This window comes from Mesocricetus auratus, unplaced genomic scaffold (genome assembly GCF_017639785.1).
Source record: "Mesocricetus auratus isolate SY011 unplaced genomic scaffold, BCM_Maur_2.0 Super-Scaffold_100026, whole genome shotgun sequence".
In the NCBI taxonomy this organism is placed as follows: domain Eukaryota; kingdom Metazoa; phylum Chordata; class Mammalia; order Rodentia; family Cricetidae; genus Mesocricetus; species Mesocricetus auratus.
The window spans coordinates 8,218,302-8,241,916 of NW_024429207.1; the positions used below are offsets into that span (position 1 = coordinate 8,218,302).

The 23,615-nt window shown below is 42.5% G+C and overlaps 2 protein-coding genes across 5 annotated transcripts; one reads left to right on the plus strand and one right to left on the minus strand.

Annotated features, from left to right (window-relative positions):
* Positions 1-125: 125 nt before the first annotated feature.
* Positions 126-20,822, minus strand: LOC101823169 (LRP2 binding protein). 3 transcript variants are annotated; one of them, XM_005066666.4, is made up of 10 exons: positions 20,693-20,822; positions 14,190-14,276; positions 12,330-12,450; positions 11,543-11,655; positions 10,551-10,664; positions 7,872-8,014; positions 7,690-7,795; positions 5,274-5,497; positions 2,891-3,065; positions 126-982 (listed from the first exon to the last, which is right to left on the minus strand). In XM_005066666.4, exons 2-10 carry the CDS (start codon positions 14,232-14,234, stop codon positions 917-919), a joined length of 1,107 nt encoding a protein of 368 aa, XP_005066723.2. In that variant the 5' UTR covers positions 14,235-14,276; positions 20,693-20,822; the 3' UTR covers positions 126-916. The 3 variants fall into 3 exon arrangements, with proteins under 3 accessions (XP_005066723.2, XP_040587875.1, XP_040587876.1); XM_040731941.1 differs by lacking the exon at positions 20,693-20,822 and adding an exon at positions 20,008-20,320; XM_040731942.1 differs by lacking the exons at positions 14,190-14,276; positions 20,693-20,822 and adding an exon at positions 12,746-12,969.
* Ankrd37 (ankyrin repeat domain 37) lies at positions 20,652-23,433 on the plus strand. Of its 2 annotated transcripts, none has more exons than XM_021225202.2 (5): positions 20,652-20,788; positions 20,976-21,128; positions 21,905-21,996; positions 22,598-22,789; positions 23,225-23,433. In XM_021225202.2, coding segments are annotated over exons 1-5 (465 nt in total). In that variant the 5' UTR covers positions 20,652-20,761; the 3' UTR covers positions 23,226-23,433. The 2 variants fall into 2 exon arrangements, with proteins under 2 accessions (XP_021080861.1, XP_021080860.1); XM_021225201.2 differs by having other exon boundaries at positions 20,653-20,788; positions 20,973-21,128.
* The last annotated feature ends 182 nt before the right edge of the window (positions 23,434-23,615 follow it).

Genomic DNA, 23,615 nt, shown 5'->3' on the forward strand with positions numbered 1-23,615 from the left:
CACACACACACACACACACACACACACGAGGAGACTGCCTGGGGAAGGGAAGGGGCTAGCTGTCGGGCTCCAGGGGTGGAGGGCAGTGAGGGAGAAGGAGTGAGAACAAAGTGTAGAGACACATGGGAAATCCATTTCTTTATGTGGATTACAAAACAGTATTTAGTTGTAGTCCTTTGGTTAATGACTTTTATGAGATTTTCTTCATATTTCTAAGACTTAAAAATGTAGAAAATAGATTCAAACAAAAGCATATTATTAAAATTCTTGTATATAAGTATCACAATGGTTTTTGCTCATTTAACTAAGATCTTTGACGGCACATTTGGAGGGACATGGTGCTAAGTAATTTATTAAATCCATTTTTAAAAAATTTACAAATTAGCCAGTTATCTGTAAATTATAGAAATGCTATACACTTTCTACATAAAGGATTTGGAAGTCCTGTCTTTAAATTCTCTTCGGCCTTCATTTAATTTTGTGAAAAATTTCAGATGACTCAGTACATTTTTAAATTAGCAAAATTCATAAAATTAAACAAATGCCAAAGAAAATATAAAGAATGATACTTTCAAATTATGTTTTTAACTAAGTTGGCAGCACATGGACTTGGGAAGCCACAACACTCAATCTGTCTAAGTCATTCAGACACTACATTTAATAAGGCAAAGGGGTACTTTCTCTCTGCATGCTTCAAGCCCAGTCCAGGCCACTCTGCAGCCCTCAGCGGTGGGTCTCTGAGGGCTCTTCCCAGCAATTCGATGGGTGTCCAAAGTTTGGTCCGTACAAATTACAGAATGCAAATATAAGAATGAAGGAAATGTTTCTGTAAAATACCCTGACTAATATAACTGGATGCAGGATATAACAGATGTATCTGTTAGGATTGATGGTCTTCGTTGAAATGCGTTGTGGGCTAAATTCTTTGGTGAATAAGTAAGGAGTGAAGCTCATCTGCCAATGCAGGGCTTAGACGACAAGCCTTAAATTAAAGAGAGAAGAGAGTCAGGTATTTGATAAATTCTCATTGCTTGGTTCTTTTTAAAAACAGACACACATAATTGTAAAATTAAAACTAAAGAATTATTAACAGAAATGGAAATCATTAACATGTGGTCTCAACCTGGTCTATCATGTGTGAACAAAGGAATCTATAATAGTTCGATTTTTACATATTTAGCTTTATTATGCCTAAATAGTGATAAGGTACACGATTCTAGAATGTCAAGTGATTGACAGGAACATCAAAGGTCATCTGGTACAAGCACCATTCTGAGCAGAAATTGTCTCTTCAGTGCCCAGGACATTGGTCTTTCCCTATTTGCTTAGCTTCTTGCTACTGGCCATAAGTTGTTACCTTCTAGGAGAAAACTTTTCTGTTTGTTTCCGAGACAGTAAAGTAAAAAGGTTCTTGCCTTGCATTGAGCAGAAATTTCCCTCCACATACTTTAGAAACATTGTGGGTCCTGGGAAAAAGCACAATGCTTAGAGATGCCTGACAGTGAGCGCTGACACCAGACAAGCGTCCCTGGTCTGACGCCTGGGGTTCTGCCATCTTACTGCCTGCCTTTGGTGTAGCTCCAAGTCCCCTCCCTCCATGCCACAGTTCCTCTGTGCAGGACGACAGTGACCACTATTGTCAGGACTCCCTCATGTTTAGTTCCCAATGAAACATACCCTGTTTCTTTCCACACACCTCGTAACACGTCACTAGTTTGCTGCCTCTTCATGCTCTCCACTTCGTCAGTCTCTCATGGTATGTGCTGGGCTAACTGTTACCATGTTCTCCGTGCAGTGTTGGTACAGCAATGGGGCTGCTATCTCCCAACAGGTGGAAAACCATTCTCATGTAGCTGCTGGTTTACTGCCCTTTCAGGGTGTTTATACCAAATATTGGGTCATTTTAACTAGGTTTTCTCCCACTCTTACCTACAAAGCACACTGGATAATCTAGAACACGAAATCCAATTGTTTTGGAGATTAGTATGGTACAAAAAGGTTTATATTTTTAGAAAAGTTACTTCATTCACACTCATCCCTTACATGGAAAGAATGGTGTGGCAGCAAATACCCCTGGCATCCGTTGGATTTGTTACTTTGGATATCTGTTTAAAGCACAGTAGCTCAGGGTCTCTAAACATGAGTGCACACTGGAATACTGTAGAGAGATTTGGCATTTATGGAGGTATCCCATTCCCAGAGACTACAAATTAATTCTTCCAAAATCAGGCCTGGCACTAGCCTCTAATTCCAGAATCTCTAGGACAAAAGTGGCAAGCTTGCCATGAGTTCCAGGCCAGCCTGGGCTACACAGCAAGACCTATGAGCACAGAACCACATAGAGTTAATTATGAAGCCATTCTAATTTGTGCTCATGAATATCATGGACCTAAAGCATACACAGTTTTAAAAATTCACACAGTTACTACTACAATCCCTGCCCCCTTTCCCAGCCCCATCAAAAAGTCTGAGATCTGAAAGTGACCACATGGATTAAAACATGAGAGGGTTACTGATAACTTTATACTCACAAAACTTTGTCTTGAGTGTATCGCTTTAAAACCTTCATTTAATCACAGTAGTAGAATGAAGATGTAGGATATATATGTTTGGTTTGGTGAGGACACAAACATTTAGGAGCTAAAGGCAACGGTAGGCCTTAATTTGCGGGTGGCAGCAAATTTAAGGAGACTAATTTATATCAAGATGGGACTTTTATCACCTGAGCTTAATTACGCTGATAAGAACCTACCAGATGTAACCTGCCCGAACTCACCACAGACCTGTTTTCTGCACAGGGAAAGGAAAGAACTGCAGAGAGCCGTTCCACTCTCTGGGAAGAGGCAATGGTTTCTAGGTAGGTCAGCTTCTATTTCATCCCCAGACTTACTTTAGAATAATAGTGTTTGGCAGCTGCTTCATCTTTCGTAATGCCCAGGCCAAGCTGGAGACACCGTGCATGGTAGAAAGAGGCCATGGCCATGCCTTTGCTGATGAACTCTGGGAGACAGTCTGTGACATGTGCTATCATGGGGATGTCATGAACCTCATCGTAGTCTGCAATCCTAAAGGGATGTGATATTTAAAAGGATTATCAGCCATGGTTTATGTTTTCACAGAACAACCTGTGGAAATTCTGTGCTCAAAGCCATGCCCCTAACCTGAGAATTTTGCTGTGTGGTGAAGTTATGTAATACAATCATCTAATAGAATGAAGTAGATCCTAGCGTCCTTGTGGCGATACTCATAGGAATTGACCATTAGAGAATTTTTGTTCTCATTAATATTTTAAGCATAATATAATCTTGGGGATAAAAAAGAATCCTGTATTCCCTTGTGTAGGGAGCAGGGGAAGCCCTGAGTGAGTGAGGTCCCTAGGGAATGTGTGTTTTGACATGGGCGCAGCCATATCAGGAACTCCAAGGCTTTGGACCCAGGGGACAGTCGTAGAGCTGTTACCCACTGGGCCAGGCTGGAAAGAAATGGCAAAGCTTTTCTTGGGGGTTCAAGTATGAGTGCTCTTGGGTGACTGATCAGTGTGTGCAGAGAGTAGCAACCACAGCTCCTCCTCCCAGATGTTTGCAACTGGAGACTGCTCCCTACAGAGACCTCCAAACAAAACAACACAGTGAGGTTCCGGCTTGAGGTGGTAGCAGAGCCTCGTTTCATTATTCGTGTGTCTGTGTGTCTGTCCTTTCTTCATTTCCTCACCGCCCCTAGCCAGGGTCCCAGGATCCAAGCTGCTGTAAACCATGGCACCCTTGGGACATCCACTGAAACATCATTCTTACATCTAGACAGTCAGTGCACAGGCGCACTTTAACACTGTAAGAAACTAGCATATGTATCCTGAAAAAATGTACAATAGAAAAGAAGCCAGCCTTTGAAAACTGTGCACAAATATGCGAACTTACATGTGGAGACCTAGTCAACTTCATGTTAGCTACAATGTTAGGAGGAATAAGAATATGGAAAATGATGCAAAGTTCTAAAACTTTTAAAGATCTGTTCAGGTTTGGGAGATGGCTCAGCAGATAAAAGCACTTACCACTAAGCATGAAGAACTGAGTTTAAATTAACCCTCAAGACCCACATAGTGGAAGGATCCAACCATGTTGCTTTCTGGCCTTCACAAAGATGCCATGGCATGTACACACACTACAAACAAAGGAATTGATGTAATAAAAATTGTAAGTACTGCCCAGAATCTTAGCCTGGATAGGCACTTGCTGGAGATACCAGAGGGGGCTCCTTCAGTGGCTTGCTGCCTGGAAGCTAAGATGTCTGGGGTGGGGAGGGGCAGGGCACAGACTTCTTTCTTGCTTTCATCTTCTCTCTATCTCCGTCACTCCCTGGCGTGGTGGGTGGGAGCATGTCTGGGACTATGAGCAGTTACTCTAGAGTGTGTCCTGGACTGTTTGTCCTGTTCTGTTCCCACTTTTGTACAGCATGGATAAATATATTTAGGCAGCAAAATGGAGCCTTGTGGACTCAGAAAAGTCTCCAAAGAATTCATAAGACATTTGTGTAAGTCCCCAAACAATACGACAATCACGAACCTTTATTTCAACCACGCAATGAGAAGTACATCACTGGGAGTACAGGAAGAGATTAAAGATTTCTTAATACGCATTTCTAATGTGTCAGTTTACACCAAGAAACCCATTTCAGCCTCAGCTCTAAAATCTGAAGATGAAATGGTAGAATTGTCCTTTCAATATGGTCAGCACTAGCCATACTGGCAATCCAATCAAAATGTAACGGCTTTAAAATCTCAGTCCTCAGTGGCACTGGAGTACTTAAGTTCACTGAGAAGTTGACATTTCAACCCAGAAGAAAATTTTCTTGGACAGATCGGGCATAGCACCTAGAACTTGGAAATATCTCTGCTAATTATTCAAATATTATTGTGGCTTGAATGTGTCCGATGAAACATTCATACATTGCCAGTGTCACAAGATTAAGAGATATTTAGGTCACAAGGGCTTCCCTCATTCGTAGGATTAAGGCCCTTCTATAGAAGGCTGCACACAGCCTTTTGGGGGCAAGGGTTGACCTTTGACACCCTGCATATGAGGACACAACCCCCCCCCAATGTCCCCATCCCCAGTAACCCCTGGAGAATGCAGGTTTTACCAGCCAACTGAACGTCATAGAACTTTGATCTTAGACTTCTGAGCTACAGAATGTGGGAAACGATTTCTACTCGTTATAAACCACCCACCTGTGATGATGGCATAGCAACACAACACAAAAGGAAGCAAGACAGTCACCTTTTGGAAAATGCAACACACTTGGTAAAAAACTTCATCTTGTAGTAGTACTCCACAAGAGTCCCCTGGGCATAGACATTCCCACGTTCCGCTGCTTCCCGTAAGCAATGCAGGGCGGCATCAGTGTCCTGCCGGATTCCCTGTCCATAAAAGTACATGAGACCAAGTGCACCCTGGGACTCCAGATTTCCATTGCCACAAGCTTCCGAATGCCAGAAAAATGCCTGAGAAATACAATTTCATTTTATTATCTGCAGGATGAAATTATGTAGAGGTTCTAGAAAGAAAAAGTTCTAATTACAATTGTATGGTTATGTGACAGGTCTCCAGGAATGCCCTTGACTATATTTGCACGGGCATGGAATCTACATGCTTCAATGAGCCGAGGTGAGTTTCACAAACCAGCATTGTTCATGGCAGAGGAAGGGCCACTGTCTTGGGCTTCCAGCTTTGCAAGTCTGACAGTAAAAATAGAGGAACTAAAGAACTAAAAACCTAGGAACTAAGGGAACGTTGCATCTTCAAGGAAGTTCACAGAAAATCACAGTGGATGCTAAGGGAATGGTAAAGCCTGTGTGTGTTTTCTTGTTACTGTGACCAAACATCTGATAAAAGTCAACTTCAGGAAAGAGGGGTAAGTATTTTGGTTCATGGTTCCCTCCTTCATGGCAGGGAAGGCATGGTGACAGGAACGTAAGGTAGCTGACTGCTCACACAGCCTCTACAGTCAGGAAGCAGAGGGGAGGTTGGGGGTAGAACCAGGCTATAAAACCTCAAACTCCACCCCCTAAAGATCCCTCAACTTTCCAAACAGTGCCACCAGCTGGGACCAAATGTTCAAACATAGGAGTCTCCTCAAACCATAGCAGAGCTCCGGCTGGATCTTGGGAGGAGCTGGCTGCCAAGATCAAAAACGACTTAGGCTGAACATGTCTGCACTTGTTACTTTTCTCACTGCTATGGCCAAATATCTGACAGGAACGGAATGGTTTATCCAGTCTGGGAAGGGTGCAGCCCACCACTTGGGAACATCACAGAGGTAGGAGCTTGAGATGGCTGGTCACATTGCATCCTCAGTAGAAAGCAGAGAGATGACTGCACCTGCTCAGCTATGGTGCTCATTTCTATTTATTTTCACAGTTATTTAATTGTGTGTGTGTGTGTGTGATCTTTTTCTCATGGGGGTTCTGAGGATCAAACTCGGGTTGTCAGGCTTGGTGGCAAGCACATATGACGCTAAGCCATCCCATTGGCTCGGCTTTTGTGTTGCTTTCATGGTCTGAGAGCCTAAGGAATAGTGCCACCCACTGTCCCATTCACTATCAGAGCATGTCTTCCCACCTCGTCCTAACCTGAGTCCCTCACGGATCAGCCCACAGACTCTCTCCTTAGTAATATCCATCCCAATATCATGTGACCATTTGTCTAGCACTCTGAATCTGATTTAAAGACATTAGGAGTGGCTGCTCGGATGGAGGAACATTCCTGGCTGTTATCTGCCTCTAAGGAGTTTGCCATTAACCCTTCACTGGCCAGTAGGACTTGGCCCTACATTTCCTCCTCCTGTTGTGAGACTGTGTGTTTCACAGAAATGCAGTGGCTTTAACTTTTAATTCCCAGTGTATTTTATTCACCAGGGTCATTTAGTACTTCCTCAAATCAAAGGAAGCCTGACTTTACTCAAGATTAAATGGTTCTAGCCATTATTTCAGGAATGTGCCCCTTCATTTAGTGTGTGCAATGTTGTGCCTTGTTGATGTAACCTTTTCTGGCAGACGACAGATTCCCACATCCACAGTCTCCTTTGCTTTTATCAGGGAAGACAGCATTTGTACACACTGGAAGGGTTTGAGCTGAGTTTGGAGATTTTTGATGATGAATCTTGACTGTCACTTTGGTTGGGCTAAGAAATTCTGAGGCAATGAACCACAGTTTTGTGTATCCATGTGAGGGGTTTCCAAAGGAGATTAAGGGTGGGGTGCGCCTGACACCATTCAATAGCATCAGGATCAGGATGGGACAAAAAGGGGAGTTGGGGGAAGCCCACTAATGTAAGCAGCATCCTCTCTCTCCCTCTCCCTCCCCCCATTTTCCCGCTTCATGGCTGCAATGAGGTGAGCAATAAGGTGCTCTGTCAGATACTCGTCATGGTGATGGAAAGTCAAAGACAAGATCCTTACATATGAGCTTCCTCTACATTGGTCAGGAAATGGAAGGGTTTCCAAGCCTACACACTGCACAGTCACTTCTCTGAAAAGAACTGGTGAAAAGATTATGAATCTACATATACAGCTAGTGTTAAAGGGAAGAGGAATGGGATATAGCTAAGTTTTCGAGTGCTTGCCTAGCATAGGCAAGGCTGGGGTTTTGCCAGTACCAAAATAAATACAATATTAAGATGGGATGGGGAAGTTACCTTTTCTAACTGTTTGGGCTCTTTCATCGAATAATACAGTCCTAGAATACTTTGAGCCTTCACGCTAGCTTTTGGGTTTCCGTTGTCTGCAGCAAACAGCCACAGTCTAAGAGAAAACAAGGGAAGTTATTCTCTGCTACAGCTTTTCAGCAGCACAGACTCCTACTCCCAGGGAACATTACCTCTCTGCTTCATCATCCGATCGTTTCACACCTTTTCCTTCAAAATAAGCTCTTCCAAGGTTGTAAGCAGCAGCGAATTTTAAGTGTATTGTTTGGGGGCATGGAGAATCAAGAATTTTCTTCATATAGTTCACTCCTTTTTCCTTCCACAAAGGAAAAGAACAAACAAGCAAACACTAGTTTTTAGTCTAACTCAGACTGAATGTCTTTCTTCCTATAGTATATACGTTCACGTTGACCACGTGCAGTAAATTACAGATCTGTGCCTAGGAGTTTGTTTGCTCTGGATTTCCATGGATGGAGACAAGAAAGGGAGGGTTGTATGGAAGTGTGTGCTGATCAGGCATTCCTAGGAACTATGGAGTGAATGTCTTACACTACCCCCTCTCAAGCCCGCTTTGATTGAATGTGCTCCTTCGTAACAAACGTCCAAAGTGCCCATCTTATGTGGCATCTGTATGGTGACACAGTTGGCATTCTAACTACGAGCGACACAACATCTACCTGGGTAAGCAGAGGTTTATGCATAAGCCTGATAACCTGGAACCCATGTGGCGGAAGACGAGTTCTCCTCTGACCCCTATCTGTGTGGTGTTGTGTCTGTGTGTCTGTGCGTCTTCGCATGTGGGTTCAGGTGCCTGTAGAGGTCAGAAGAGCACAACGGATACCTGGGAGATGGAGTCATAGGTTGTTGTGAGCCACTGACTTAGGAGTTGAGAATCAAACTCTGGTCTTCTGCAAGAGCAGTAAGCGCCATTAACTGTTGAGCCCTTTCTCCAGCTCCTGTCTTGTCTTTGGACATAAAAGTCCTGGGAACTGTCTAAAGGTGTGCAGGACATAACTGATGTATACTTCAGAAAGATGACCTTGGCTGTTGTAAGAATGAGGACAGATTAGAGGTGTGTTTTATATTATAATCAGGTGAGGGACATCATGGGTCTGAAGAAACAGAACATAGGGGATAAAGGCCTGGGTCAGATGATATTCAAAAGACAATATGAGCAGTTGATTACAGAAAATAATTTGCTTCTGTTTGTAAAAATATTTTGCCCACATTTTGCTTTTAGCTTTAGGAGCTATGTTTTATGGAATAAATGAAGCATTTCATGACATTTTTTAGCACACACTGAAACCATGATAATTTGTTTCATTTAAACTATCCAAGTAGTATGGTGTATTTAGAGATCCCCTTAGGTTGAATTAATAAACTTCTGACTAAAATTCTTGCTTATGTTATATGCTATTCTTTTCCTGGATTACTAAGCCCATTAGTATCAAGAGAAAACATTTTACCAGAGTAACAGGTAGCATGGTAATTTTTCTCAGAAGATAGACTCTTTCTCTAGTAAAGTTCCTTAAAACTCACTGGAAGTAAGGTCTTGATGACAGTGTCAGCATGAGGCCACAAGGTTAGATACTCACTGAGTCTACTATAGATCTGATACCTGGGCATATTACAGTGAACAAGAGATACACCTCCTGATGTGTGAAGCTTGCCTTCCAGTGAGGGATAAATACGTTAAACAGAAAAGAAACCATCAAGTAGCCATTACAGCTACAAAGAAATAAAGGGTGCTATTTTACAGCACAACCACAGCAAGCTTCTAAGAAAGCATCTGATCAAATACTGGAATTGATAGAAGGAAATGAAGGGGTGAGAATGATGCTCCCTGGGAGAAAATGGATCAGCTTCCTCGTCTTGCAGAGGACGAGAAAGCAAAGAGAACAGAGAAAGAGGCGAGAAGTGGCAGAAAGGAGTCGGTAAGGTTTTGTAGAATCTTTCCCCACAGTGCCAATTTCTGACGTGGCCTCTCAAACTTTAAAACTATTGACAGCTGTGCTATTTGTACAGCATGTAAGAATTCTTTTATGTAAATTGTATGTGAAATTTCAAATGTGAGTGTTCACGGGATGTCTATAATCTTTTCAGGAAGCACTTCAGCATATAGAAGGGTCAGTCGTGAGAACTGAGCTCTTTGCCCATCCCTGGACCACAATGAAGGAAACTCAGTGGTAAACTGCATTTTCCAGGAGAGAGGGAATGGTCCTAAGGCATCCAATGAATTAGAAGTGGTGTGGGATATTTAATTCACTAGCCTCGCTCACCACACGAACAAAAATATGGTGACACCTTCAATGTGGAAGCCTTTCTTGAGGACCAGTCCTTGTGTTCACATGGAGGAGGAAATCACTGGAAAGATGAAGCAGTTCTGTAGTAGCTGGGGATGGTTATTCAAGTCCAAGTACCATTGTTTCTGATGTAGTTATGTCAAAAAGCTGTTTGCTTACATTTGGAGCCGAAGGAGGACGAAGGGGCAAGGGACCAAAAGAAATTAACTTTGTCTTTCATAGATGTGACATCAGTATTCATTAAAATACTAAAAATTAAATACTAAGATGTGAAAATGGGGCCCGACATTGGTGGCACATGCCTTTAATCCCAGCACTCGGGAGGCAGAGGCAGGCAGCTCTCTGTGAGTTCAAGGCCAGCCTGGTCTACTGAGTGAATTCCAGAACAGCCTCCAAAACAATACAGAGAATACCTGTCTCGAAAAACAAAAAACAAACAAACAAACAAAAAAAGATTAAAAATGGGGACACATTGTTAACACACAAACATGGCATCAAATAATCCATTATAGTAAAATCTTAAACACCTTGAATAAAACAATAACTTACGGCATTTACAGTGGTCCCCAACCCGTCATAATACATCACTCCTAGCTGATAAATTGCTTGATGATCTTTCTCCTGGATTTCTTCAAACTGTGCCAAGGCTTCTTCATACCAGCCCTAAAAGCCCCAGAAAATATTTCATTTTATGATGTGTTTAAAGTAACCCTGAACTGAAGCTTCAGATGGTCACTTGTGCCTAAGGACAGATACACAGTTAACAGACGATGTGCCATATTGGAAATGGCCCAAACCGAGAAGACATTGTCCTAAGCCATCAGGCCTTGCCATATCAGGCAGGTTGTGTACACTGAGGCCTCAGGAGAATCAAGTAAATGAAAGGTTAAAGGGAAAGGAAGACACGAGCTAATAATTTCCCAAGTGCTAAAAGGATCATGAGGGACTGGGGACAATTCCTCAGGGTCAATGAAAACTAGAAGTTCTATTTCTGAAGTTGATCTAATAGCACACAGAAGTTTTCTTAGATCTACCTACAAAGCTATCCACCATAATGTTGATAAATAAGGACATGGTCTCCTCATGATGTATAGGATCTATGAAAAGCTACTTTTTTTAACCAAATAATGATGTGATTCAAATGTGAAAATATCTCCTGAATGATACTACATATTGTGAATAAAACCATGAAATGTATGTTTTCAACTTGCGGTGTGAAATGGATCTTTCAAGATGACTCCTTTGGAATAACTTTGGTAAAGAAAGATCAGATGTCTCCTTACTCTTACATCTATCTGTGCGCCACACATAAAGCCACAACCAAAGCCTATGCGACAGAATTTCTCAGGCATAACAATGTAAGAAGCTCACCTGAAAGTTACCATGACCATCGGCTGCCTCTACTTTTTGTGTGATGCTGGGGGTGGAACCCAAGGCCTGTCTGTCCTACGCAATTGCTCCATTACTACTCAAATAACCCCAGCAGTTAGGTCCTAACAATACAGTTATACAAAAGGTTTTAAAAATGGTGCAAAAGATACCTCTTCAAAATAGAGTTGGCCTCTTAGAAAATATGCCATCGCGTCCCCTCTTCTTATTCTTTCTTTCAGGAACTGCAATGCTGTATCCACCAAATTAGCGTGGCGGTAATAATCTAATGTAGAAAGGCAAAACTGCATTAACTACATAATGTGAAGTTCTCTCTTGAAGCCATATGTAATGGAGAAGTCAGTTTCTCTCCAACTTCTAGTTCCTAAAATTTAGCTCCAAGAAAGAATTATTACCTAAATAAACTCATGATCACAGCACCTAATACAACACGTTTCATAAACAATAAGTGCTTACTGAGTTTGGGACTACTGTTCATTGTCGGGTAAGCACTTTTAATGCAGCCTCTGTATACATTGGGCAAAACTGTCTTATGGTCAAGTTAAACTCTTAACTTGAGTCATATTTAGCACTACTAATCAAATGAGCTGACCATCTCCACTTCAGTTTTTAAAGCTTATATGAAAATAGCTTTAAATATTCTTTTGCAGTAAAGCACTGTGTTGCCCTCTCTGGGGGAAGTAACACCCCAGCTTCTCTTTTTTTAGAAGCAGCACCTTCAGTCCTGAGAGTAAAATCATTATCAGGCTTGAACTGTGAGACACCTCAGGCGCCAGCTTGCTGTCTAAGAAGGTTGCCAGCCTCTGGGGAAGTCCCAGAAATGAGTTAACTACATCCTGGAAACCAATGACATGTCTTTCTTTTCTTGTTAATTCTAGAATACATGGAATTTCAGTAAAAATATTTTCCAAGCAAAGATTAAACATTTAGATTTTATACCAGGCTTCTCCTTCTTCCATTGGAAGAATGTCTGTTGTTTAGCAGCATACTGAGATAGTGAGAAAGGGTTTTTGGGCAACTTTTCACTAGTGAGTTTCATCCTGTCTCCACAGCGTGGATCCTGTAAACAAGAACACATATGATGATTACATTTCTTCTTCCAGAAAAGCACAAAAGGAGACTTCACTCCTAGTTGTAACGGATCCTAAAAGCATTTGCCCCACAGTGCCTGGCTTCAGGACCTCTAGGTGGCAGCAACTCCTGTCTGAGGGCGAGTTCACAGTTGATCCTGAGTCCTGTCATTCGCAACTGTTGCCACTCACAAGATGATTCCTGTCGTTAGGGACTTTCTGTTACTTTGTAAGTGAAGCTTATCCGAGTAATCCATTTCAAATGAAAGCATCTGTCTGTTTTACCTGGGAATACACTGAATTTTAGCTGTGGTGCTCAGTTTTCTCTTCCAGTCTGTATTGGACTGCCATGTTACCAGATGGATCGCCACTGTATGGTAAGTCAGAGCCTTCATATAAAATGTAGGGGCCACCTCATTTGGGATGAAGGAGTCCAGGTTGACCTAGGCTGAGGGTAGTGAGGACAGCAAACTCTGTTGTTGCTATGCTTTTTATTCTTTCTCTTTTGCTCCTTGACATTCTACTGGTTCAACTTACTTCCACCAATCAGGAGCCAGCTCCCAGGCAAGATCTCTGATTGGTGGTCCTCAGAAGCTCACAAGAGAAACTTTGAGTGATTGGGAAGCTGTGTTTATATACTTACAGGATACTATTTTAAGCAACAAGCCGCTTCATTAGATGACAGTGAGACTCAAAAGAAGGAGACATGGTTAACTAAGTTAGTAGCACCAATAAAAGCAACAAAATCACTGAAGTGCTGTGGGAGCTAATTTCATTATCTGTAGTTTGAAGTAAAGGATCTTAAAGTGTCCTTTCCTTGATATACAATTAAATGGACCCATCATGGTGCCTTAATGTCTTTACAAAGTTACTGGTTACTGGACAGGAGAGATGGCTCAGCAGTTAAGAGTGCCAGGGTTTAATTACCAACCAACCACATGTCATCTCAAAACTGTTTATAACCCTAGTTCCAGGGGGATCAGATGCCCTCTTCTGGTTTATTCAGGCACATGTGAGGCACATACATACATGCAGGCAAACCACTCATAGCACATAAAATAAAAACTAATTAATTAAAACAACACCAACAGCAAAGTACTTCCAGAGGATCTGAGTTTGGTTCCCATAACCCACTTTGAGTGGGTCACAACCACTTATAGCTCCAGCTTCAGGAGATGACCACACTCTTCTGGCCTCTGCTGTCACCTGCACACAGTGACATATACACATAAAAAAATAAAAAGATCTTAAAAAATAAAATAATTGGATTATGTGTATTTCACAATCTAAGTTTCCACTAGAGATTGTAAAATTCCCAAGTGACCGAAACAACATGTGTAAGGTATTTAGAAGGAAATGACCCAAACGGAATGACAGCACACTGTCACCACCACTCACAAACTGGATGGTAGGTTTTTATGTCACTGAAGATATTAACATAATATGGTACTGTTTCCAAAAGGTTTAAAGCAGTGGTTCTCAGCCTTCCTAGTGCTACGGCCCTTTAATACAGTTCTTCATGCCATGGTCACACACACACACACCCATAACATTATTTTCACTGCTACTTCATAACTACAATTGTGCCACTGTTATGAATCATAATGTAAATATCTGATATTTGACCCCAAAGGGGTCGTGACCCACAATTGAGAACCCCTGGTTTAGAGAAACCTTGGCAAATCTAAGAAAGACACTAGAAATAAAATAAAGCAAAACACCATGTTACCTCATCTAAATCCACATTGTTGTCTTTGGCTAGAAGACTGCACATGATTTCTGTTGTTTCAGTGACTTAACGAGTGTTTCAGAGGACCTGAAAAACAACAGAGAAATGGACTCATTCAATTCCTACTAAATGTTAGGTTTGAGAAAGGGATTCATTCAGCTCCTACTAAATGTTAGGTTTGTTTTTCTTAAAGTGTTGATTCCTATAAAACGAGGAAATGGAGATCATTTTAAACTCTGTTGAATACACAGGAAACTGGCAGGACAGGGAGGTAGGTAGGTGATTCACCTGATATCAAAGTTCCTGGTTGGCAAGGGCTCTCTCTCTCAAAGCAAAGTCAGTGTAATGTTTACATGTGTTAGAAATGTGGGCCCTTCCACTTTAAGAAGCTGGTTGGTTATTTTGAGAAACTGATCCTGCAGTCTGTAGCAATTGGTGCTACTATTAATCCCACCGATCGAGATCAAGACCACCACCACCACAGTTTAAAGTAATATTTGAGGCACGCTTTAATTAAATACTGGCCAGGTGGACGGACTCTGGCCAGGGCCATACTCAGGTTCCCTGGAAATGGTCCAGAATCAAGTATGGCAAGGGCTTAGGAAAGAAAACCCATTAATTCATTACATTTGCCCTCAGGTTCAATTAGGCTAGTGAAAAGATGTGGCTTGTTGTCTCCCACAAACAATAGCCCCATCTGTCCTGGGGCTGGGGGCTTGCACATCAGAGCCATTTTTGTTTCTTGGATTGCTAAGGCATGGTAATTAAAACTTAAACTTTGGCTCTCACACCTCTCACGTTTGTACCCTGGACGTAGACAACTGACAAGTGGTGCTGTGAACACGCGTGACTTAGAGGAGAAAAGTAAGCCTTGTTCACCAGAGACGTTAGGAAAGTCAGCCTATGTCCTTGCTTTGGGAACTTCTCTCTGGAATCTTCTCCTCTGCCCCATGCTGTTCATAGCAGCTGTCCTCCTTATTTTTGGGCTCTAATCTAACTCTCCTAATGTTCTCATAATACCTATAATTGCTCTCCCACCCCTAGGCCTGACCATGGTCCCCACAGTCACCGGGCTGCCTCTAACACAAGCTAATTTCTGAGCAGTAATTTCCACTCTGATTTCAAGATGAGAGGCGAGAGCTAAGAAAAGATTTTAAATTTGAGAATATCTATTTATTCTGCCAAATTTTGACATTCCGCATAAAATCATCTGAAGCTTAACAACTGTGTACATACTATATCATGAGCTTAGACCATCCTTGTATAGAAACTGTGGGCGTTCACTGATAATGTATAATCTGAAAAGAACCTGTGATTTTGGATTTTTGATTATGATTATTTATGCGTGTGTGTTTATGCACGAGTGCAGAGGTCAGAGAACAAGTTCTCCCCTTCTACCCTGTGGTTCCTAGTGCTAAAGGCTTGGCACTAAGTGGCTTTACCCACTGAGCATCTCCATACAGAGCCTGTGACTTGGTGAAGCAGAGATGGCATTCCCTTCTCAGATCCTCTTTAGTGTCCCTATGTCTCTGAAGTCAGCCACTCAGAAGCTATGAATTCTGACAACAGCTCAGGCCATAGTCACACCCTAGTCAGTCATGAGTCTGGCAGACAAACCACTTAGACCATTGCTCTATTAAAAGAGGCAATCCAGCCAGGCTGTGGTAACACACACCTTTAATTCCCATACTCAGGAGGCAGAGGCAGAGGCAGGCGAGTCTCTGAGTTTGAGGCCAGCATGGTTTACAGAGCAAGTTCCAAGACAGCCAGAACTACACAGAACTGAATTGATGGTGGTGGTGGGGTAATCCATGGGGGTACCCCTGCACATTCTTGCCGAATGTATGAAGAATGCATGGTGCTATGTGTTCTTCTGTGACCCTTTCTGGGAAGGAGGCATGCGTGTGCTTTGAGTTAGTAACCTTAAAGGACATGGTAACGCACGCCTACAGACAGAGGGCAGTCTTGCTTTCCTAACAGGTATTGAGTTGCCCAAGGTTAGTATGCCTCTCTCAAAATGCAGTCTTCTGGGTGTACCAAGCATCCCAGCTGGCTTTGCCTTTTGAGTCACCTCTGTGAGAACTGGGGAACAGGGTGGTCTGCGGAACTGGCCCAAATATTATGCCGTCAGCCCTAGCTACTGTGTTTACAATGAGCAATAGGGTTATCTGTCCCTGACCCAGGACTCTTGCTGTCTGCCCGTATCCGTGAGACAAGCTAGTAACAGTCATGTATCAAAGGAAAGCATAATCTACCCTATCCATATGTGAAAGAGAAAATCATTGTCATTGATTTGTGACAAGATTTTTAATATTGTCAAGACAATATTGAAGCAGGCAGTGATTTTTACTTTCTTTCCTTTCAGGAGGGCCCGTTTGTTCACTTACAGTGAAAGTACTTGCTCCTTCTGGGTGTGATTAGTTTACATCATTCTCTGAATGAGAAGGAAAGGGTACTATTATGCCTGCTAGGCTATGGTAAGCATTCACTGAGAGCCAAGTAGGGTTTCCTTTATTCTCCCCATTTACCTTGTATTCTGTGAGCAGTGACAGTGAGGGGGAAGATGACATATTCAAAACCCTAACTGCAGTCACAAAAATAGGATTTGCCTGCTTCATCCAGTCATTTCCTGTTTGGAAACCCGTGTTGGCCAGCAATGGCTGCCAGGGCCTTTTGTGTGATCAGTACTGGGTGTGCCCAAGATGTGGGTCTACAAGACCCAGAACAAACTTGACAGAAAAGCTTTTAAGTGTAGACAGGAAGAAGTGGATGAATTCTCAGAGAGAGAGAGTTGTGTCCCTCAAAGGGAATGGGAGTCCTTATTTTGAAAAACTTACCTAGCCTTGTTCCAGAGCCATTTGAATAAGTCATAATCGAAAAGAGTTCAAGGGGACAGCTCACTGTTGGCAGGTAGTTAAGTTTTTTCCCCTTTTTTTAAAGGTTATTTATTATGTATATAGTGTTCTGTCTGCATGTATCCCTGCAGGTCAGAAGAGGGCACCAGATCTCATTACAGATGGTTGTGAACCACCATGTGGTTGCTGGGTATTGAACTCAGAACCTCTGGAAGAGCAGCCAGTGCTCTTAACCTCTGAGCCATCTCTCTAGCTCCATGGGTACTTAAGTTTTATAACACTACTTTCCCTCCCGAGTCTGGCCACGTGAGACGAGACACCAGTGGACATTTCCAGCTGGGCTCTAATTGAATGAGGCAGCACAAACCACTGAGTCAGGCAGGCTTCAAGCACTTTGAGTCTGTCTGACCCACAGGGGAATTTCCCTTTCTATTTTTAGCCTCTTTATTTTTGTTTTTTACACTGGGGATTAAACCTAGAGCCTCATTTATTAGGCAAGAACTCTACCACTGAGCTATTTATTATCAGCTTTCATTCAACACCCAGTGGTAGGCATATAATCTAGAGATTATATATGTATGTTTGTAAAGCTCATGCCATTGTAGGTTTGAATACATGGTAGAAAGAAACGATTTACTGATTTACTTTTGGAGATCGTGTAGTTAAAGTATGTGAGTAAAACTCTTTTATATGGAAAATTGTTCCTCACCCTCCCAGTATGGCACCAGTTCAGAATAGAAACAATCATTTAAAAAAGTGGCAAAAATCTCAAGCAGCAAGATTGTAAATTGGTCTGCTGCCCTGGTGACTACGAAAAGCATATCAAGTAGAGAATCTCAACCATCTAGAAAACAATCCCGAGAGACAAGGCTGCTTGTCCCTGCCCCAAGTCAAGTCCTCAGATGACTCTCAAGTGACAGGTAACTCCAGTTGTCTCTAGTCTTCTGGGGAAGGTGTGCCATTCTCAGAGAAAGTCAGGAATTTCAATTTTAGAGTCAGACAGAGAGAATGTTTTCTGGAGTAATCCTTCTATGTGAATATATGTCTCTATGATTGGTTTAACAAACAAGCTGATGTGAGTCCCTGAGCACCATCTCCAGAAGTGAGCTTTCCACAGCACTCCTTCCCACCCTCCTGCTTACACTGTTTTCTAACACTTCCTGGCTGATAGTCCCAGAGCCCAGGCAGGGGTGGTAGCGGAGAGCAGATAAAGACATCTGTTTATGGTTGAGCACTCAGTAACCTCCATGCTACAGGACAGAGACACTAGTCCCAAGTCTACTGGGAAACTACCTTCCTGCTCTCCAGCTTTCATAGGACCGGAAGGTGCAATGCCGTCTGTTGGGAAAGAAAAGATACCAGTAGTCTTATTCACTGCTAGACTCCTCACACTGTAATACCAGGCAAGGTGTGCCCACTGGTGTGATAGTGACTGTCACCGGGCAGCTCACTGCTTTCTAATTGGATTTGAGCCTGTTCCTCAGAGGGGAAATATCATGCTCGGTACTGTAATCCTGCTCAAAAGACCATGGATGGGGAAGTCACACGCTCTAAGGCAGAACTTGCTACTGTTATTTTTCCAGATGGCTAGGTTCTCAAATACATGCCCCCCCCCCTCTTTTGAGACAGGGTCTGCAAGTTTCAGGGATTCTCCTATGTTCACAACTACAGCTTTGGAATTACGAGTGCAGGTAGCTTGTTTGTTTTGTTATTATTGTGGGAGCTGGAGCCTGAATGCAGGTCTTTTATAGATCATCACTTTTCCAATTCAGATATTCCCCCTAGCCCCTTTCCATCTTTTACAGTTAGTTGACTTTCACCTATTCTGAAAAATGTTGAAGTCACTTTGTTGTTTAATATCAAATTTTAGCCTATTTCTAGGAAACATATCATCTTGTTAGTATGCAAACTGCATTGTAACCTTATAAACTGTAAAATTATACACCTATGAAAGAATGTTGCTAAAAACAAATTTAAGATTTATTATCAGAAAAAGTTTGATTTGTACCTGTTTTATACACCTATACAACTGGATCAAACAGTTTTCTCAGGCAAGGGGGTTGGGCATGATTGGAAAAAGTTTTAAGAAGCCCTGTTCTAGGGAGGAGTCTAAGACCCTCATGATCGCCATAATGGTTTGTGTGTCTTATCAAGGAAATATATTGGTTAGTGATATTAAATGGTTGAAAACTTTGTGACTAGTTGGGAGATCTGTGATTGTGTTAAACTTGCTGTTCTTTAAAACTAGCTTCATACTGGTTCAAATATTTTGTTACAACTATTGAAAAAGAATACTATTAAACCAGCAAACTAAATATTTAATTAAAACTCCCTTAAAAGCCAGTGCTTAAAGAAAGAAACGTAAAATGTTTTAAATTTCTCCAAGTCTTCTGTTTCAAATAAATTTTGAGGTTTACCAGATGATATGTCTCTTAACTGTTTGATTCCTCTGTTGTTAACATTTATGTTTACCATAATCAGAAAGTCAGCATTGGTACACTACCAGGATTTCAAGCATTATAATTAGTACATTGTCAAGAATTTTACCAGTAATGCCATTTTTCTGCTTTAGAACCTCATCCTAAATTACTGTTTACTCTGGTCTGTTTCTCAGCCCTTCCTGATTTATCATGATCCTGACAGCTTTGAGTAGTATTGGCCAAGTATCCTGTCAAGTATCCCTTTGATTCAGCTTATCCGATGTTTTAACCTGAGTTCTGGGTCATGGAATGTTAAAAACTACCTGGCCTAAATAGTACTTGGCTGCTTTCTTCACTATCATCTTTTATGTTTGCCTTCCCTTATTCTTAACAACCAGAGCGAGGGCCATAACAAGACCCCCTCCTTCGTGTTGCCCCAGCCTTGGCAAAACTCCCTGTATTTACTAGGTATTTTCCAGGACCAGGTGTGTTTCAGGCCCTCCTTGAAGGGATGCGTGACAATGGGTGGCTTATCTCACAGACCTGGCGGCACTGGCTGATAATTCACTTCGTTTTGTAGGGCATTTCCTTTGGTAAGCCCTGGTCAGAGTCACATCGCTGAGCCCCACAACGCTTGCCGAGACCCCTTCTTAAGCCTCCTGAGCTGCACCGGGGTGCAGGGTGTGAGGCAGAAGGCAGCTTCCCTCCGGCCAAGCTGGAGGCCGAGGAGGGCATGCAGTGTAGGGATGCTGCTCCGCTTCCCTCCTTTCCGGCCTACGTGCGAGCTGGCAGACACGAAGCCCAGCCCCAGCGACTTCTGCTTCCCCAGGGGGATAGAGGGCTTGACTCCACCCGGTGGTACGTGCCTCGTTCAGCACGCATCATGGCCGCCGCCAAAGAGCAGAGGTGAAGGCTTCTACCCTCCCCGCCCATCGCCTTCACTGCGCACGCGTGCCAGGGCCGCCGGGGCTCCGCTCCAAACGGGGCGGACCCACAGGGGGCCTGGAACTGACCAATCAGATGGCGGGGCTGCGCAGCAGGCTCCCTCCCCTTCCCCCGCCCCGTGTTCCAGGCTGCGTGTGTCTGTGTTTGGGTATTGAGGCCGCCGCAGGACTGGGAAAACCTCGCTGTGGGGCGCTCCCGGGCTAGGGAGCAGCGGGGAGGAGCCACCCTGCTAGTCCCGGAGAGCTTTAAATTGTCCCACACTGGGGCAGTCCCGCGCAGTTACCTTCCAGTGTGCAGCCAGTGCAGCCTCTCTGCACTTCCGGGGACTCTTGTTATCTGCTTTAAGTGGGCGATGCTGCTGCTTAATTGCAACCTGGAGGTGAGGTTCCTGTTCCTTTAAGTCCTTCAGGCTAAATCTTCCAAGAGGTTCATTTTAGGAGCTTGAGCGAGGGTGACAGTGACTGACCGCTGAGTTACCAAATCAAACCTTGTCAGATTTTTGTTTCCTATTTTCGTGGCGGGGGTAGGACAGGTCAGGAAAGTAACTATCTGTTCTCTTCCAGCAGGACGGTGGCCTTAAGAATTTGCTGGAGACAGGAGCATCAGTCAATGCACCCCCGGATCCCCATGAGCAGTCGCCTGTTCACCTAGCTGCAGGGGGAGGACTTGCTTGCTTTCTTCTCTGGCAGCTGCAAACAGGCGCTGACCTCAACCAACAGGTAACTAGGTAACCCATTGTTGCTATGTACAGCCCTCCCCTCCACCCAGTGTCTGCTCAATAGCTGCCGGCTTCAGTTAGTATAAACATGCATATAAGAATTCCCAGTACACACACACACACACACACACACACACACACACACACACACACACACACACGTATGTATGGTGACTTGAAACATTTTTAGTATCCACATTAATAAAGCAAAAACAAGCCATGAGGTTAACTTTATAATTTAATCAAATTCTGTCCAGAATTTCTGTAATTATGTATCACTAATGATTGGTGTGCTATTTTACTTTTGCTTTTTTATTCTTATGACTTAGCTCAATTCAGTTTAACCACATTACAAATGCTCTTTAGCAGTAGGTGGCTACTGGCTATCCAAGCACACTGTATAGTATACATCTACAGTAGTTTTGGAAGTCGACCAGGAGATAATATGTGGGAGACTTGCCCAGCATCAGTTCTTCCAGTAGATTTAATCTTCATTAAAGTGTGATAAGCTTTTTAATTATAAACTTTTATCTTGGATAGAACTGTAATTTGCTGATATTCCCTTAAATTTAATGTATGTGAAAGTGGCTGCATGTTTTTATTAATGGAAACTCTGTATTAGCACAACAAGAGAACTTTATCAAAAACATAATTGAATAAAAGAATTCAGTTGTTACAAGGCAGTTTTCACTGGTTTCCTCAAATAGCTAACATTAGATTACCTACTGGCTTCCACAGAGTGTTGGGGAGACACTAATGTGCTATCTTGTCCTAAAGGATGTTTTGGGAGAAACTCCACTCCACAAGGCAGCCAAAGTTGGAAGCCTGGAATGCCTTAGCCTCCTTGTGGCCAGTGATGCCCAGATTGAGTGAGTATAAAATCAGTGGCTGCTTTGTTTTCTTGGATTAAACTAATCATACTTCTAAAGCCTAAAAATGATGCTTGGCTAACTGGTAATTTGACGTTATCCTTTCGAATATTATCACATTGAGTAAGTGGAAATAGATCCTGAACATTCAGAACTGCAAGTCTTCATCACAGCAGATTCCATGACAGTTTTAGTTTAGGAAGACTCTTCCTATAGAAGTTCTTATTGACTCTATTTGGCTATTCAATATAGTGAATACTGAACACCAAATGCTCTTGTAGTTATTCTGGTTCCTTCAATATGATAATGGAATAAAAATACAATGGAATAAAAGTACAATGGAATGCTTATGGTGTGCAGAATGTGTTAGCCACTGAGCATAAAACAGTGAACAAAACTAAACTTCCATGAGCTCTCTTTAATTTCTACTCGTGTGTGTGTGTGTGTGTGTGTATATGTATGCATGCATGTTCACGCTCGTACTTTAGACTTACTTGCACCTTTTAAAATTCTGTACCCAGTATTGGTATGTGCTAAATTTCCATTGGTTAGCAAACTAATAAATAATAATTTTCACTTCTCAACATTTGTCTAATTACAGCTTATGTAATAAGAATGGGCAAACAGCTGAAGATCTTGCTTGGTCATGTGGATTTCCAGAATGTGCCAGGTATCTAACAACAATTAAATGTATGCAGATAACAGAATCATCAGGTGATCCCTATGCTCCAGTACTCAGACAGAAGCGAAGTTTAGCAAGTGTGGAGAACAGAGCTCTGAAGAGGAAGTGTTGGTAAGTACTTTCAGCAGTTGTGGTCTTCCTCTTCTACTGGTTTCTCCTCTGACATAGCGTTTATTGTTGTGCCTAATATCAGCAGCATTCTCATTGAAGGTCCAGTAGACTTTGTTTTACCCTAGGTCATAGTTACTTTGGGGAGAGACCTCCTCCTTTTGAAAGTTTTTTTAAGATTGTGTATCTGTGTGTACATGCACTCAAGTGCCTGTGCATGTTCCAGGGTGCACGAGGAGGCCAGGAAAGGACATGGGATCCCTTGGAGCTGGGAATACAGGCCAGGCAGACATTTGTAGTATGGTCTGCATTGTTGCTTGGGTGCTGGATCCAAATTCCAGTTCTCATGATTCTGCAGCAAGCACTCTTACCCTGAGACATTTTCCCAATCCCCTTAAAGACGTTTTTAATATCAACATGTTTTTTCCCCTCAAACAGATACCTTGTAGGCAAGAAGAGGCTTGAAGAAGGACTTAACTTGCGACAGATCTACAAGCCATGGCTGTGGCTTGCCATATACCTAAACTCCTGAGGAGGAAAACTTTCTTCTAAGTGAAGAGAACATTCATCAATACATGTATTTACATGACTATATTTTGACTGTGCATGCTTTATTTAACTTATTAAAAGACTATTCAAGGAAAAAATTTCTGTGAATTCTGTACTTTTGAGAAAAATTACTTTAAATCACAGCCAATATTTAATTTAAAATTATGCTTGCTTTTATTTACATTAGAACAGTTTCTTTTAGATCCCCTCATTTCCCCAGGGAGGGTGAGGCCCTCCATGGGGGTGTCCATAGTCTGTCATTTCATTCAGCGCAGGGCCT

Bases quoted from the DNA above. Each gene is read 5' to 3' on its own strand.
- LOC101823169 (XM_005066666.4), bottom strand. From the start codon at position 14,234: ATGTGCAGTCTTCTAGCCAAAGACAACAATGTGGATTTAGATGAG. The intron at 12,451-14,189 runs GTAACATGGTGT...TCTTGTTTACAG, and splicing joins ACAATGTGGATTTAGATGAG to GATCCACGCTGTGGAGACAG. The intron at 10,665-11,542 runs GTATCTTTTGCA...TGGGGCTTTTAG, and splicing joins GCCAACTCTATTTTGAAGAG to GGCTGGTATGAAGAAGCCTT.
- Ankrd37 (XM_021225201.2), top strand. From the start codon at position 20,762: ATGCTGCTGCTTAATTGCAACCTGGAG. The intron at 20,789-20,972 runs GTGAGGTTCCTG...GTTCTCTTCCAG, and splicing joins TGCTTAATTGCAACCTGGAG to CAGGACGGTGGCCTTAAGAA. The intron at 21,129-21,904 runs GTAACTAGGTAA...CTTGTCCTAAAG, and splicing joins GCGCTGACCTCAACCAACAG to GATGTTTTGGGAGAAACTCC.